The following is a 17,840-nucleotide window of genomic DNA, read 5'->3' as shown; positions in this document are numbered from 1 at the left end:
CTCAAAACTAATAACTTCCAAACCAGGCGCCATTCTTGCCTTCTGTATCTTATCCAAAACCTCCATATTCTTATGATAGCCTGGTGACCAGAACTGTATGCAGTATTCCAAATGTGGCCAAGCTAAAGTTCTATATAGCTGCAACATGATATTTATATGCCCCAGCCAATGATGGGAAGCAAGCATTTGCCTTATTGACCACCTTAACCACTGTCTTGGCTCATTCAGGGAACTGTGCACCTGTACACCTAAAACCCTCTGTATGTTAATACTTTTAAGAATTCTGCCATTTACTGTATACGTACATTAGGCCTTTCACAATGTGTTACCTCACATTTGTCCAGATTAAGTTCCATCTGCCGTTTCTCCACCCAAGTCTCAAGTAGATCAATACCCTGCTATATCTCTGGCAATCCTCCTCACTAACCACAGCTCCCCTAATCTTTGTGTCGTCCGCAAACTTACTAATTGGGCCACCTACATTCTCCTCCAAATCATTTTTACATATGACGAACAATAGGAGTCCCAGCATTGAACCCTGTGGAAAACCATTGGCCACAGGTCTCCATTTAGAAAAACACCCTTACGTTACCAGTCTCTGTCTTCTCTCGCTAAGACAGTTTTGTATCCATCTGACTAGCTTATTACAGATTCCATGTGACTTCACCTTCTGTATTAACCTGCCATGAGGAACTTGTCAAAGGCCATTCTGAAGTCCACAGACAACATTCACCATGCTGCCCTCATCAATTATCTTTGTCACTTCCTCAAAAAATCGCAATGAACTTTGTTGGACATAACCAACCCCACACAAAGCCATGCTGCCTGTTGCTAATAAGTCCATATTTTTTGAAATGTGAGTAAATCCTGTCCCTAAGAATCTTCTCCAGTCACTATCCTGATATAAAACTCTCCTGCCTGTATTTTCCGAGATTATTCCTGTTTCCCTTTTAAAAGAAAGGAACAACATTTGCTAATCTGAGGTCCTCTGGGACCCCACCTGTGAGTAAAGAGGACACATTGATTTTGTACAAGGCCCCAGAAATTTCCTTCGTCAGCTCCCTCAACGTTCCGGGATGGATCCCATCAGGCCCTGGGGACTTATCTAAATCAATGCTTTTCAAAACATCCAATACCTTTTTTATGTCGACATGCCCTAGAATATTAACATATCCTTCTCCAGACTCACTAGTCACCATGTCCTTCTCCTTTGTGAATACCAGTGCAAAGTATTCACTAAAGAACTTATCCACATCCTCTGTCTCTGTGCATAAATTTCTTCCTTTGCCCTTGAGTGGACGTACTCTTTCCCTAGCTCCTCTGCTGCCCCTTATATACCTATAAAAAACCTTGGGATTTTCCTTAACCTGTTTCCCAAAGTCATTTCATGACCCATTTAGCCCTCCTAACTCCTTGTTTAAGTTCTTTTCTGTTTTCTTTATATTCTTAAAGGGTCTGTCAGTCTTCAGCTTCCTTAGCCTTAAATATGCCTCCTTTTTCTTTCTGACTAAACTGACAATTTCTCTTGTCATCCAAGGTCTCTGAATCCTGCCATTCTTTTCCTTCATTTGCACAGGAACATGCTTGTCCTGACCTCTAACTAACTGGCCTTTAAAAGATACCCGCACGACAGACTTGAATTTACTCTCAAATAACTTGCCCCAATCCGCATTCCCCACTTCCAGCCTAATGTTGCCACAGTTAGCATTCCCCTAGTTTAGTACTTTCACCTGAGGACTACTCTTATCCTTATCCATAAGTAACTTAAAACATAAAGAATTGTGGTCACTGTTCCAGAAATGCTCCCCACTGAAACTTCGATCAACTGGCCACACTCATTCCCCAATACCGGGTCTACCATGAGCCCTTCCCTGGTTGGACTGTTTGCATATTGCTTCAACAGACCCTCCGGGATGCACCGAGCAAATTCAGCCTCCCACCCAGACAAGCTTGTGGCACTAGGAGAATCTGAGCCAATATATGGGAAGTTAAAATCCCCCACCGCAACAACCTGTTGTTTTCACATTTGTGCGTGCACTGTAGAGATTCTATGATTTTATGATCTGTCCATATATCTATTCCTCTATCGCCCACTGGCTATTGGGAGGCCTGTAGTACAATCCCATCAAAATGATTGCACTCTTCCTGTTCCTGAGCTCTACTCATATGGCCTCACTGGATGAGCCCTCCAATATGTCCTCCCTTAATATACCTGTAATATTCTTCTGTGTCAACTCTCTGTCTCATCTGAAGCATTTAAATCCTAGAGCATTAAATTGCCAGTTGTGTCCTTCTCTAAATCAAGACCTTGTAATAGACACATCATCACAGTAATTTTCACTAATCCAAGCTCTAAATTTGTCTGCCTTACCTGTCTCGCTCTTTTAATTAAAACAAATGCATTTCAGACCACCAGTCCCGTTGTGTTCCATAGCCTCTTCTGTCTGTTTTGTCTCTGAACTTTACTGGCTTTTGTCTCTGACTCTTCCTCTGTAATCTCTGACCTACAACTGTAATGCGGGGGCCGCCAGATCTGGTGGTTGGCAGTATCCTGTCCCTGGGGTGAGGGTGTTCCCTCATCCAGTGTCCAGGGGTTTCACATTCCAAGGTGAGAGCGGCTATTGGGGCAGGGTTGGGGAGGTGTGAGGTGTCTGGGGAGGTGTATTTAATTGTGGGGGAGGTGTAGTGACTATGGGATGGGTTGAATAGTTGAGAGATAAGGTCCTACTTTTCCTGAGTAATTATTTACAACTTAAGCAGAGCCCTCCAAATTCTCTGATCTAAATGGTAGAGGATTGCAGGAGAATTACCCCACAAATTCTACAGAAATCATTATCTGGTCCTTGGAAACTCCAATCATACTGGATAAACTAATCAATGACAAACCACAACAAACAGGTATTTCAAGAAATATTTTAAGAATAAAGAACAAAATACTGTTTTGATGTTAATGAGTACTTACACTAAAAACTGTGCTTGTTGCAAGAAATAAAACATAATGGCTGATTTTCTTTAAAGTGGTAGAGGAGAAGACATACTGTGATTTACATTAATTATCTGCTATCTGAATCCTGCTAAATCCTAATGATCAAATTTGTTTGGTTTTATTATTGGTTAAGTTCCAGTGATTATCCCAGTACAATCGAACAAAAATCAGAATAAACTAAACATACATTGGCAAGCAATCCACAGTTGATAAATATCAAATAACAGATACAACTAAGATTTTATGAGCCAGTCCACTCAGCACTTTTCTTTATTTGTTCATGGGATATTGCCCATTACTGACCAGTCCAGCATCCATCACCCATTCCTCAGAAGGTAAAATCCCAAACCATTGCATTTAAGGGCTCTATGAATACCCACAGTGCTGTCTTAAGGGAGATCCTGGACCTTGACGCAGTGGCAATGAATAAATTGTGATACAAATCCAAGACAGGATGGTGTGCAGGCCAAGGGGAACCCACAGGTGAAGATGTTCCCGTGGACCTTATGCCCTTCTCCCTCTAGGTGATACAGGTCCCAGGTTTGGAAGCTCCTGCTGTGGAAGCTTTGCTTACTTGCTGCAGGGTATCTTTTGGTGATACACACTGCTGCCGCTGTTCGCCCTTTGCCTCACTGTGTTGCACTATCCACGCAACTAACAGATGAGAAATTCACCAAGATTGGTGAGTCTTTGTACGCCAGCTGCAATCCACTGGCAGATAAGAACAGGAGTAGGCCGTTCAGCCCCTTGAGCCTGTTCCACCATTCAATAAAATCATGGTTGATCTGAGGTCTAACTCCATGTATCTACTTTTGGCCCATATCCATTTTGGTAGTTTTTATTTTCAGTTGAACTGTTACTTGACCACATATGCAAGAACTGTAATGGATTACTGATGGCTGTCATATGTTTTACACAAACACATGATGTTAAAATTACTTTCTTTTATCACATCCTTCAATGTTTGATGTACACCTTTTGGTTAGTTTTGTTTTACTGCGGTCATACAATGTGTTGTTGAACTCAGTGCACTTTTCACTAATACTCACAGATTACCCCATGCGTCATGCAGCCTGTGTTGTTTAGTTTAGATTCCTGTGCATTATTTTCCTTCTTAAGTCTGATTACTCTGCATTTTTCCATATTAAAATGCAAATTTTGCTTTCAACTTCCAATATCCAGATTGCTTGGTATCTGATATAGCAGTTCCCTTGTTGAAAGGAGACACTGATTCATTGGATATCAGCAAATAAATTATGTCTGTTTAGTTCTTTTTTCCCCGTGCTATATCCTAACTCCTCTATATAATTGAACTAAAGAGAGAATGCCATCTTAAACTATCACAGACGGATATGAAGGCATTGAGTGAATGAATGAATTATTTACACAACTGTATCTGTCAATTCACCTTTTGACTGAACATAAACATGGCCGCATTTGTTTTATTCAGGGCTAAGAAAAAATTACACTTAGTAAAGAGCTAATTTCATGCAGTTCTGAGGAAGGGTCAATAAAAACCAAAAGAACTGCGGATGCTGTAAATCAGGAACAAAAACAAAGTTGCTGGAAAAGCTCAGCAGGTCTGGCAGCATCTGTGAAGGAAAAAACAGAGTTAACGTTTCAGGTTTGGTGACCCTTCCTCAGAACTCAGAGTCAGTTCCCCGGAACTGAGGAATGGTCACTAGATCTAAAACATTAATTGAATTGTCTCCGTATATGCTGCCTGGCCTGCTGAGTTTTTCCAGCCATTTCTGTTTTTGTAATTAATTTCATGCAGAGGCCTCTATATTCATTTATCACTGTTGTTCATCTATAACTGAAGAACAAAACAAAGAAATCATGTATTTAATTTAGCAACGTTACTATAAACATGGCAAAATTATTCACAATGTAGATTAAATTCACAAGGTTGATCCCCTGGCTTGGTGCTAATGATTTAGTGGGGGATATGCCAGACCATGAGGTTACAGACTGTGCTGGAGTACAATTCTGCTGCTGTTGATGGTCCACAGTGCCTCATGGATGCCCAGCTTTAAGTTGCTAGATTTGTTCAGAGTCTCTGTTTCATTTAGCACAATGATAGTGCTACACAGCACAAGGGAGGTTATTCTCAATGTGAAGACAGGACTTCTCCGCAAGCATAGTGCGGAGCACTACTGCACTACTGTCATGCAGCTGGCAGGTTGGTAAGGCTATGGTCAAGTATGTTTTTGCCTCTTGTTGGTTCCCTCACCTCCTGCCACAGATCCAGTTTAACCAGCTATATCATAGAACTATAGATCCCTACAGTGTGGAAACAGGCCATGCGGCCCAACAAGTCCACACTGTCCCTCAGAGCATCCCACCCAGAAGTATTCCCCTACCCTGTCCCTGTAACCCGACATTTCCCATGTCTAATCCGGCCAGCTTACATACCCCTGGATGCTGTGGGCAAGTTAGCATGGCCGATCCACCTACTCTGCACATCTTTGGACTGTGAGAGGAAAGTACAGCATCTGGAGGAAGTCCATGCAGACACAGGGAGAATATACAAACCCTATTCCCTGGCACAGTGAGCCATCATGCCACCCAATAATCTTTGATGTGGAGTAACAGTTAGGATGCCAACCCAAGTTGGTCATGGTCCTATTATGTGACCTCCTCTTTTAGGACCCGACCAGCTCGATCAGTAGAAGTGAGTGCAGTGAAGGTAACTAGGGTAATTGCAGGAATGAGACGTTTCACTTATCAAGACAGGTTAGAGAAGTTGCTACTGTTTTCCTCTGAGAGAAAAAGGGTAAGGGGAGATTAGATTCCCTACAGTGTGGAAACAGGCCATTCAGCCCAACAAGTCCACACCGCCCCTTGAAGCATCCCACCCAGACCCATTCACCTATCATCCATGGGGAGTTAAGGCCATGTTAGGTCAGTCATGATTTTATTGATTGCAGGCACAGCCTCGAGGTGCCTAATGGCCTACCCCTGCTCCTGTCCCTTATGCTTTTTGGCTGTATTCAGATCGGTTGCATTTGTTGTCACCACAACTGAATGGAACGCACTCACCACTCATGCAGCCGCAATGCCTGTGCTGTCTCTACCAGCTATGCAGTAGCAAGAAAAAAGAGAAATGAAAGCAAAGGAGTTTCCCAAATGTTTAACATTAACCCAAGTCCTGGGATTGTGATTTGCTCATTGCACCAATCCAAGCACTAAACCTCACTGCGCCTGATCCCTCACTGCCTCCTTCTTGCTCAGTGTGAGTGGGAGGGAGGCAGTGAGGGGTCAGGCGCAGATTGACCACTTTTGCACAGGGCATTGCCATGCCAAGTGAAGCGGCAAGTGGGAGATATTGGGGGCAGAGTGAAGTCAGAGGGAAAGGTGGGTGTTGAGGACACAGACCTGAGCTGCAGTTAGAGCAAGGATTTCTTGGGCGTCAGTGACACTATGCAGTGAATGTGAGCCAAGTCAGCTGCAGCTTCTGATTCCAGGCGCATATTGACGACAGCAGCAGTGCCATCTTCCTCTGTCAGTGTGGGGGCAGAAAATACTCCCTTCTTGTAATTGGATTAATTACATTTTCAAGTTTATCAGTTTAGACTTTGGACTCGTGCACATGCAAATTTATTAAATATTTCTTGGCAGTTTCAGTTTCATTAAACTAAATATGTAAACTTACTCGTAATATTTCATGATTAGGTATATATATCTTAGCCTTAATTTTCCAATCTTCAGCCAATGCAAAGTAAATTACCATCAGTAGGATTTTGCAAACTAACTTGATGTGTAGTTTGAGGAAGAATATCTTGACCAGTTAGTGGCGTTGTGTTGTTTGATTAGTATAACTGCAATTGCTTCGTTTTTCTAAGGACATTAGCCAATCTGTCCTCAGATACCAGGAAGAAACATCACAGTCAACACTCACGTTACTCACTTCAAACAAGTTTGGAAAGAAGAATCAAATCAGTTGCCGTTCATAACGTTAAACGTGAAGCTATTCTAATGCAATAGAACTGCTGTGAAGTAGCTTTCAAAAAACAGTGGTGTGACATCCCTTGTAAAGGCAATTTAAATTTTACACTGCTGTGTTTTGTCAAACTGGGTTTAACAAGTTAACAGATACAGAGATCTATTAAATGTATGAAGTTGCAAGCTGTGGGAAAGTGGTACTATTGTACAAGCTTTTGAAAGGTTTATCTAGTGCTTAAAAACAAATTGGAATAGACCAGGCCAAACCTGAACTCCTCCCAGATGTCACGTTGGAATTTATAGTACACAGAATAAATCTGGTGCTTGTGGTTATCAGTCTCACTGGACAGCTACCAGTCTCAGGCATGTGATCTACTATTGTTTAAACATTAGTTCGAGATTTGTGTTAAATTGCTAAGATATCTTAAAGTACCAAAATACATTTTGGTTGAGATGTCTGAAAGTTAAGCTTAATAATTAAAAACCAAAACAATTGCTCAGTTTACAGAGATAGTAGGAGCTGCAAATTCTGGAGAATCTGAGATAACAAGGTGTAGAGCTGGATGAACACAGCAGGCCAAGCAACATCAGAGGAGCAGGAAAGTTGACGTTTTGGGCCTAAACCCTTCTTCAGAAATGGAGGAGGGGAATGGGGTTCTGAAATAAATAGGGAGAGAGGGGGAGGCGGATAGAAGATGGATAGAGGAGAAGATAGGTGGAGAGGAGACAGACAGGTCAAAGAGGCAGGGATGGAGCCAGTCAAGATGAGTGTAGGTGGGGAGGTAAGGAGGAGATAGGTCTGTCCAGGGAGGACGGACAGGTCAAGGAGGTGGGATGAGGCTAGTTGGTAGGAGATGCGGGTGGGGCTTGAGGTGGGAGGAGGGGATAGGTGGAAGAAAGGACAGGTTAGGGAGGTGGGGACAAGCTGGGCTGGTTTTGGGATGCGGTGGGGGAGGGGAGATTTTGAAGCTTGTGAAGTCCACATTGGTACCATTGGGCTGCAGGGTTTCCAAGCGGAATATGTTCCTGCAACCTTCGGGTGGTATCATTATGGCACTGCAGGAGGCCCAGGATGGACATGTTGTCTAAGGAATGTGAGGGGAAGTTGAAATGATTCCCGACTGGGAGGTGCAGTTGTTTAGTGCGAACCAAGTGTAGGTGTTCCACATAGCAGTCCCCAAGCCTCCGCTTGGTTCCCCTGATGTAGAGGAGGCAGATGCAATACACCACACTAGCAGATGTGCAGGTGAATATGTTTACAGTTACGGGACAGCATTCGGCAGGACCCAGCATGATATATTTTGTTAATTTTGGATACGCTGTTAACTGCAGCTCTGAGTGGCTGAATACCCCATTGTTAATATTTGCACAAAGCTGGAAGATTCATACTGTAGATGCAGAATGATGCCAAGCAGAGAAGAAAATTGCTTTAGTTTCTATAGCTGTCAACTTTATGGTTAAAGGAACTGTTCTCATCATATGGAAGGCTCCTGGAGCCCCCAAACAATTTACCTAAGCGCGCATGAGGAAGCGTGTAACTTTTCATCATTTTACAGACCCATCCTGGATTTAGCTTATTGAAGAATGTACTGTTAATTCTGAAAAGGGGTGTTTTCTTTCTGCCATGTGATGTAGGTATTAATGGCAAGGCCATCTCTAAAGTTTGCTATGCTATTCAGAGGGCAGTTGAGTCAGCCAAATTGGTGTTTGCCTGAAGTCACATGTAGACCAGACCAGGCGAAAATTTCCTTCCTTGAAGGATACTCATGAACCAGATGAGTTTTTACAACAATTGATGATGGTTGTCATGGTCACAATCACTGAGGCTAGCTTTACGTCCATCAGCTGCAATGGTAAGATTTAAACCCCTATCTCCAAAGCATTAGGAGCTGTCCCTGTCCAAGTGCATCGTAAAGCTATGAAAAGTTAGGCTGATATTTAATTCTTTCAATTGTAGACTTTGCCCTGTGGAATAATGAAGCATCTCCATTAGCAGCACTCTGTGACAATGGAGTGCAAATAACTGTAGCAACAAATCCCTTCCTCCAAAATGGGAAGTTGTTCATTTTGGAAGGGAGAGCAAACGAACACTATTATTCAAATGAAGAAAAGCTGCAGAAAGCTTTAACACTAAAGGATTGGAGGAGGACTTGTGCATGAAACACTGAAAGCTAACAGGAGCAGCAGGTAATCAGAAATGGTATTAGAATGTCGGCTCTTATCTCGAGGGGGTTGGAGTATAAGAGTAATGAAGTCTTACTGCAGCTAGACAAGTTGGTGATGAGACCATGAGAACTGTGAGCAGTATTTGTCCTCTTATTTAAGGAGAGATCTCATGTCATTGAAAGCAGTTCAGAGAAAATTCATCAGGCATAGAGAATAGCTTATGTGCAAAAATTAAACACGTTGGGATTCTACATACAGGAGTTTAGAAGAATGAGAGGTGATCTCATTGAAACATATTAGGTTCTTCAGGGGCTTGTCAGGATCAATGCTGAGAAGATGTTTCTCCTCATGGGAGAGTCGAGGACCAGAGGGCAAAGTCTCAGAATACCAGGATGTCAATTTAAGACAGACATGAGGAGGTACCTCTTCTCTCAGAGGCTTGTGAATCTGTGGAACTCCTTATATAGACAGCTGTGGGGGCAGAGTCCTTGTGTATGTTTAAGGCGAGAAAAAGAAATTCTTGAGCAGCAGGGGAATCAAGGGTTGTGGGGAAAGGGAAGGGAAATGGATGTGACCAATTTGTATTAGCCATGATCCTATTAAATGGCAGAGCAGACTCAAGGGGCCAAATCACCTACTCCTAATACTAGTTTTTATGGTCTTTCAATAAATATCAGGTATAAGAAATCACATTCTGAAGTGGAGTTACATGGCCAAACATGACAGTCATTGTGCACATGGCAAAGAGCTATGGAAAACAATGAGAGAAATGGACACTTAAATCTGATTTTGGTAGAAACGAAACTCTGAATTCCCCTGGTAAAGGAAGGAACAGCAATTGGACAGAGGGAAATACTGAGTACCATAGAATTGTGAAAATTAACAGATAGGCTATGGGCTCAGTTATTAGTATCAGAACAGGCGTGTTTCACTTATTTGTTACATGGAGTTACACAGGTGGGATATCTCAGTATTGGTATATATTAGAATAATTTGGGAAATGTAACAAGGATAAAATATTAATAATCTTATGCAATGTTACTGTTTTATTAAATACGCGCCCAACAAATAATTTAAAATCTGCCTTCCAGGTAACGTACAGGATGACTGCTTCACAGGCAAGTTTAAAAGTTACACAACATGCCAAATGACAACATATTGTCAAGAAACAACCTATTTGATGACTTTAAGACTTTGTTTATGCCAGGCTTACAAAAAAAAAATGAACTGAAGATCTCCCAGTGACCTGTAACTCACGTTGTACAGAAATGGAAACTTACACACGCTACAAAAATGATTATGTTGCTTCTGCAAATTCAGAGTTATGTAATGAGATTGCTGTTGTGTTTTCATAAAATGAAAATTAGACCTTCAAAGCAAAATTACGTTATAGTTCAGCTATATAATAACTCGTGCAGTATGCATTCGACATAATGTAGCTCTTGTCCTGCTTCTTTACAGGAAGATGCTGAAGATGTGCGGTGACACCGAAGACAGGCTAGCCCAGGAACTCATCCTCTTTGAGCTACAGATAGAACGAGATGTGATAGAGCCACTCTTTGTGTTAGCTGAGGTAAGAGTTGTATCAAGATTTCCCTGAATAGCCAGGACCTCTTCCTATATAATAGAAACAAAAATATCTGAAATATAAAGAAAAATTAAAGAAGACAACAGGTCAAATCACATTCTCTAGACCAAAGACAGATTTGGATAGAATTTATTTAGGCTATTCTCCAGTTATCTGGGACCTTGTCTGTGGCTAAAGAGGATACAAAGATCTCTTTCAAGGCTTCAGCAATCTCCTCCCTGGCCTCCCTCAGTATCCTGAGATAGACCTCATCAGGCCCTGAGAACTTACCTATCTTAATGTTTTCAAGACATCCAATACCATCTCCTTTTTAATACTGACATACCCTAAAATATCAACATACCCCTCCCTAATCTTACTATCGTGCGGATCCTTCTGTTTGGTGAATGTTAATGCAAAGTTCTCGTGAAGGATCTCCACTTCCTCTGGAACCATGCATAAAGTCCCTCCTTTGTCCTTGAGTGGATCTACCTTTTCTGTAGCTACTGTCTTGCTCCTAATGTATCTATTCAGTGCCTTAGATTCTCCTTGAACCTATTTGCCAAGGACATATCACGGCCCCTTTTAGCCCTCCTAATTCTTTGTTTAAGTTTTTTCCTGCTATCGTCATAGTCTTGTAAGGTCTTGTCTGATTTCAGTTTCTTAAACCTCATATATGCTTCCTTTTAGTTTTTGATTAAACTTTCAACACCTGTTGTCATCCAAGGTTTCCAAAATCTTGCCACTTTTATCTTTCATCCTCACTGGAACAGGCTGGTCCTGAACTCTGATCACCTGGCGTTTAAAGGTTCCCACATTGTCTAATGTGGATTTACCCTCAAATAGCTGCCCTCAATCTAATTTCACCAGTTCCTGAGGAAGCTGTGTTCAATGTGCCACTCCTTGGTTTCCTATCACCTTTCCACTCCACTGGTAGGTAAAAGAAAGCTGACCAGCTGATGCTTAAAAATAGTCCTTGCTTCTTACTCAGAAGAAACACATATTTAGTTCAGAGATTTTTCTGAAGAAGGGTCTAGGCCTGAAACATCAGCATTCCTGTTCCTCAAAATGCTGCTTGGCCTGCTGTGTTCATCCAGCTCTACACCTTGTTATCACATACATAGTTCTGTCCTTTGCCTTTCCTATATGGTTTCCTTTCAGACTCTGTGTCGATTTTTAAAAAATTCTGTTGTGATTGCTTTCTGTCATGCTGCTCTTGTGCACATGGACATGTTGCTGTCAAGGATTTTATCACAATCTAATACCTGTGGTAAGAACTATTTTTAGTTCTGTTTGTTTCCATACCCATTTTATACGCTTGCATTGTAAAATTTCAATTGGCTACAGAAAGGAACTTTGTTATTGCAGCTGGTGATGCTGGGTTGTTCAGGGCCCATACCTAGATGATCAATCCTCTGTACTTCCAAAGAAAATTAAAAGCATTTTATGGAAGTTTATTTGAGATCATAAAATCCAAGAAGCGAATCACCCAGAGAAAGTTGACAGAGCCGTAGCTGAGAGTCTCCAATCACTAGAAGGGAACTACAGTATCTCCTGGTGTGTAATCGATGTGATCATATTCCATCAACAACTTTCCTGTACACAACATTCTTCACAGGAAAGAGGTTATAGTCAAGTTGTCCTGCCATCAGGAAAGGTGTGCAGGCTTTAGAAGAGTGCTTCCCAAACTATAGGTCACAAATCCCCTTTGCAGAGTCCTAGAAACATAGATGGGGTTCCAGGCTTCCCTTGCCGCATAACTGTGCCCTGCAGTGAGACACTACAGGTGACCAGCCCTGTTTCCCCAGCTCCTGTCTCACTTGCCCCTTGAGCTGTTGCTGAGGAGGGGACAAGACTTATAGCTGGCTGGAGAGGACTTTTAAATAGCTTGTATAGGCTAAACTCCCCAAATAAAGAAACTACCGATCCAGCGTTTCCATCAAGCGAGTTGACAGCTGAGGACCTGCTCCTGGTGGCAGGCTAAGGTTAACAGCTGCCATCAATATACAGGATGACGTGCAGTAGGATCAATGCTGTCATCCTGGGTCAGAAAACAAGAGGAAAGGATCGTCACTGAGTTTCAATCACTGTAGAATTCTGACAGCTTGATATCAACCTGCAAAAGTAATTTAAATTATATCATTTTGATAAAATACTTTCAAAACACAGATCTTCATTTTATTATTGGTGTTCTAAAATGTGATAATTAATTTTTTTTGCATTTTTGGAGTCTGACATCTGTTCATTCTGTCGTGTTGTAATGGGGCCACAGTGGAAAATAGTGTGGGAAACACTGCTTTTGAGAGGATGCAGAGCAGATTCTCAAGAATGATGCGAGTGCTGAGGGATTTCACTTACTTGGATACATTAGAGAAGCTACATACACACGTATGAAATAGCAACGGAAGTGGACCATTCAGCCTCTTGAGCCTGCTCTACCTTTCAATAAGATCACGGCCGATCTGTTTATGTTTCATATTCCACCTTCCCATCCTTCCCCAATAACTTTCGTACCCTTGCCAAACATGAACGTATTCACCTCTGTCTTAAAAATAATCTATAACCCCTGCCATTCTGAAACAGAGAGAAGCAAAACAGCCCCAAGAAGAAAAAATTCATTTCCAAAACAGTGACCCTTATTATAAAACGATGTCCCCTACGTGCTGGAGTCATCCACAAGAGGATATATCCTTTCCATATCCAATTTGTTAAGACCATTTAGGATCTTATACACTTCCATAACGTCACCTTTCATTCTTCTAAACTCCGATGGAAACATGCCCAGTCTGTTCAACTTAGCATCATAAGACAATTTAAGTTTTTCAGCTATGAATCTAATAAACCTCCTGTGAACCACCTCCAATGCCTTTGCATCCTTGCTTAAATAAGGAGACCAAAGTAGCACACAATTCGAGATGCAGTCTCACCACTACCCTGTAAGACTGAAATAAAACCTGTTTTAAAGTTCTCTTCTTGTCATAATAAAGGATAGCATCCCATTAGCCTACTTGATCACATGTTGTACCAGCATACAAATCTTTTGTGACTCTTACAGCAGAACAGCTAAATTTGCCTGCATCTTGGATTTTCAGTTATTCTCCAATTAAGTGATCCTGTGCTTTTTCATTATTCTAGCTAAAGTGAACAGCTTTGCATTTTCCCACATTGTATTCCATCTGCCAGAACTTAGTTCACTAACTCAACCAGTCTAGGACTGGTCTACTTTAGAAAAGGAAATTTTGAGATGGAGATTTGAGATAGGTGTCCAAAATCACAAGGTTTCTAGATGCAAGTTCCTTATCTGAATGCTTTTACTGTTGTGTACCCTGAGCTCCATAGAGCTGATGAGAATCTTAATTTGAACAATGCTTTCAAAAATAATTTATCATTTTCAATCAAATAAAGAGGACGAATTGCATTGTTTCTCTCTCTTAGGTGGACATTCCTAATATTCAAAAACAGAGAAAACATTTAGCAAAGCTTGTATTGGACATGGATTCAGCTCGAACACGGTAATCAGAACTTTTACCTTATCTTTCTGTTTGGCTGTTGTATTCCTGAAATCTAAACTACTTTATTTTCTTTTTCCCTGTGGTATTATTCACCGAAGCCTTAAAACATTCAAAGCTGAAGTATTTAGCTAGAAAGTTGCCTGGCATCCACATAATATGATGGGAATCTTAATTTGAATGATAAGATATATAAACTGTCATATGGTAATGATAGCTTATGACAGCATGGTAGTAATGTTACAGAGGCCTGCACTACAAATCAGAGTTGAGAGTTCACAATTGCACCGATGGCAGCTCTTCAAGTTGAAATGAGTTAATCAAATGAATTAGGAATAAAAAGCTAATAGTAACCAATGCAATGGGTTGTTATAAAAACCAAACTGGTTCATTAATGTCTTTCAGGGAAGGAAATTTACTGTGTTTGCTTATTCCGGGCAATAGTTGCAAACTCACATTAATGTCACTGCCCTTTGAAGTAATCTAGCAACTGAAAAAGCCAACTCACTTTTATATTAGAACATAGAACATAGAACAGTACAGCACAGAACAGGCCCTTCAGCCCACAATGTTGTGCCGACCATTGATCCTCATGTATGCACCCTCAAATTTCTGTGACCATATACATGTCCAGCAGTCTCTTAAATGACCCCAATGACCTTGCTTCCACAACTGCTCTGGCAACGCATTCCATGCTCTCACAACTCTCTGCGTAAAGAACCTGCCTCTGACATCCCCTCTATACTTTCCACCAACCAGCTTAAAACTATGACCCCTCGTGCTAGCCACTTCTGCCCTGGGAAATAGTCTCTGGCTATCAACTCTATCTGTGCCTCTCATTATCTTGTATACCTCAATTAGGTCCCCTCTCCTCCTCCTTTTCTCCAATGAAAAGAGACCAAGCTCAGTCAACCTCTCTTCATAAGATAAGCCCTCCAGTCCAGGCAGCATCCTGGTAAACCTCCTCTGAACCCTCTCCAAAGCATCCACATCTTTCCTATAATAGGGCGCCCAGAACTGGACGCAGTATTCCAAGTGCGGTCTAACCAAAGTTTTATAGAGCTGCAACAAGATCTCACGACTCTTAAACTCAATCCCCCTGTTAATGAAAGCCAAAACACCATATGCTTTCTTAACAACCCTGTCCACTTGGGTGGCCATTTTAAGGGATCTATGTATCTGCACACCAAGATCCCTCTGTTCCTCCACGCTGCCAAGAATCCTATCCTTAATCCTGTACTCAGCTTTCAAATTCGACCTTCCAAAATGCATCACCTCGCATTTATCCAGGTTGAACTCCATAATATTCTCAAAAGTATTTGGCAGTAGTCCATAAATGTTGGCCTTATCAGTGACACACAAATCTTGTGAATAAATCGAAGTCTCTCACCCTCCATTCCCATTCTAAAAATCTTTGTGTTTCCCCTTCTATGTCTGTTTGTTGTGTTGAACCCTGCTATATTGCTGTGTTCCTTCCAAATTGCTTCCTATAGACATTCCCTCATGAGTAAACTGTATGGATTAGGAAGGCCTAAGGCTGTCATTCGCAAGGAGTAAAACCAGTTTGTATGTTAGAAGGGATTCTGCTGCCAGGGGAAAGTGGGCCTATGATTTCTGATTCTCGAAATTCCTTCATACTAGAGCACAGCCTGTTTCTGGCTGGAAATCAGGTGTTTGAAAAGATGGAAACCGCATCAAATTATTATAGCCAGAGGAATCTTCTGAGCAAGTTGTAATCAGCTGAAAGGATTGACAACGAATTTTCCAAATGTCCTTTTCCTGCAGAAAGCTTAAGTTTGGTTTGGTTTGCCACCTCAGAGTTTGTGTGATGTATCTAGAGGTGGATAGGCAAATGATCTTATTCCTTTGAATCATTGTCATATGTTCTTACATTTTTCCTGTGGATACGATTGTCTCTGACTATTGTTCAGACTCTCGCTCTGCCTATAAGGTCTTTTCCATACTTCTCATCACATCAATAATTTTCCTCATGCTTCTTAAACATTTCTGTCTCTATTTTGCTCATTTCTTCATGTCTTTTCTTGCTCCTCTTTTCATTCTTGTTTCTCATTTATTGTCCCTTTCCTTCTATATATGGAAGTTGGCACCTCGAACATAAAACTCACTATCTCCCATGGACATCTCAGGATGTCTTTTAAAAGATCACACCAAGGTGATAATGCCATTTTGCTGTGTTACCTGAACAAGGCCACTGCATCTCAGTTTGGAGCCCTACACATAGAATCCCTACAGTGTGGAAACAGGCCCATCAGCCCAACAAGTCCACAGTGACACTCGGAGCATCCAATCCAGACCTATCCCTCTTTAACCGCCCTAATCTAGGCATCCCTGAACACTACAGGCAATTTAGCATGGCCAATCCACCTAACCTGCATATCTTTGGACTGTGGAAGGAAACCGGAGTACCCGAAGGAAACCCACCCAGACACGGGCAGAATGTGTAAACTCTACACAGACACGTGGATTCCTTTCCTGAATGGGAGAGTGACGTGACGACAGAAAAGAGGGAGATGAAAGAAGCAGACGAGCAGTGAGATCCTTTGTCCTGCTCCAGGCCACAACGTAGTGATTGTAGGAAGCTAAAAACTGTGAGTGTGCAGGATGCAAATGAGGATAGTAGCCTGGGTTATCTGAGGCTGGGACAGGGTCAGACTGGCAGGAGGTGGGCAGCTAGAATGAGCAAGCAGGCTAACACTGGGGTGGATAGGGCCAGGTCATAACAGTGAAGCATGGGACTTGAAGATGGTAATGAAATACAATTGTTTCTAATGCATGAGAGCTGGTGATGTTGTGGTTAGGGAACACAACTCATAATCCAGAGGACTAAGCTAATGTTCTCAAGTCGTGGGTTTAAATCTGTCTGTGATAACTGTTGGAGTTTAAATGCAGTTAATCAATCTGATACATTGAGCTACTCTTGGCAATTGTGAACATTGTCACATGGTGTAAAGCCCCATCTGCTTCATTAATGTCCTTTAAGGGAAGAAAATCCACCGGCCGTACTTGGTCTGGCCTACATGTGACTCCAAACCCATAACAATGTTGTTGGTTGTTATTCCCCCTTCTGAAATGGAGCAGCAAGGGAAATTGGAGATGAGCAACAAAAGCTGGCCTTGTCAGCAATGCCCACCTCAGTTCCGTGAAAGAATAAAATCACTTAAGGTTGGAGAAGAGGACAATATTGCTACTGTTGCAAAGATTGCAGCTGCAATTTTCTTCAGAAACCGCAGCAACCAGCAAGTCATGGAGGAAAGACAACAGGCTGAATCTTATGTTTTTTTTGGCTGCCAATGATTGTTACTAAAATGCCTCATTAACTACCTACGCCACCACATTGCGTCCCCTACATCCAATTCTGGCCCCTTCTTGCCACACCCCATTCCCAGAACAAGTTGCCACTTGGCGGTTATCCCACAATTCACCAGCATCCCTTGCATCTTTAAAATGCTGTTGCATACCCAGACAAGCTCTCAGACTGGAGCTGCCCTTCATGGTTCTTTACATATCCCTCAGGAATGATAGGCAGGGGGAAATCCGTGCACAGAGACCTGGGCGTCCTGCTGGATACGGCGGTGCACAGGCGGGACATCTGCTTGTCCCAGGACCCCCATCGGAGGCCATGACACCAGATCATGCCGGCCTGTTC

At 42.0% G+C, this 17,840-nt stretch overlaps 1 protein-coding gene across 13 annotated transcripts in view; it reads left to right on the top strand.

The window, feature by feature from the left end:
* The window catches only part of LOC125463603 (rho GTPase-activating protein 44-like), a 306,257-nt gene that overhangs the window by 188,137 nt on the left and 100,280 nt on the right, over positions 1 to 17,840 (top strand). For all 13 annotated transcript variants that reach the window (XM_048555074.2, XM_059653787.1, XM_048555070.2 and 10 more), the window contains exons 5-6: positions 10,559 to 10,670; positions 14,100 to 14,176. In XM_048555074.2, coding sequence (XP_048411031.1) covers positions 10,559 to 10,670; positions 14,100 to 14,176 — 189 coding nt within the window. The remainder of the gene's footprint in view (positions 1 to 10,558; positions 10,671 to 14,099; positions 14,177 to 17,840) is intronic.

This window comes from Stegostoma tigrinum, chromosome 22 (assembly GCF_030684315.1).
Source record: "Stegostoma tigrinum isolate sSteTig4 chromosome 22, sSteTig4.hap1, whole genome shotgun sequence".
NCBI classification, from domain to species: Eukaryota; Metazoa; Chordata; class Chondrichthyes; order Orectolobiformes; family Stegostomatidae; genus Stegostoma; species Stegostoma tigrinum.
This window is presented reverse-complemented; position numbering and strand designations above follow the sequence as displayed.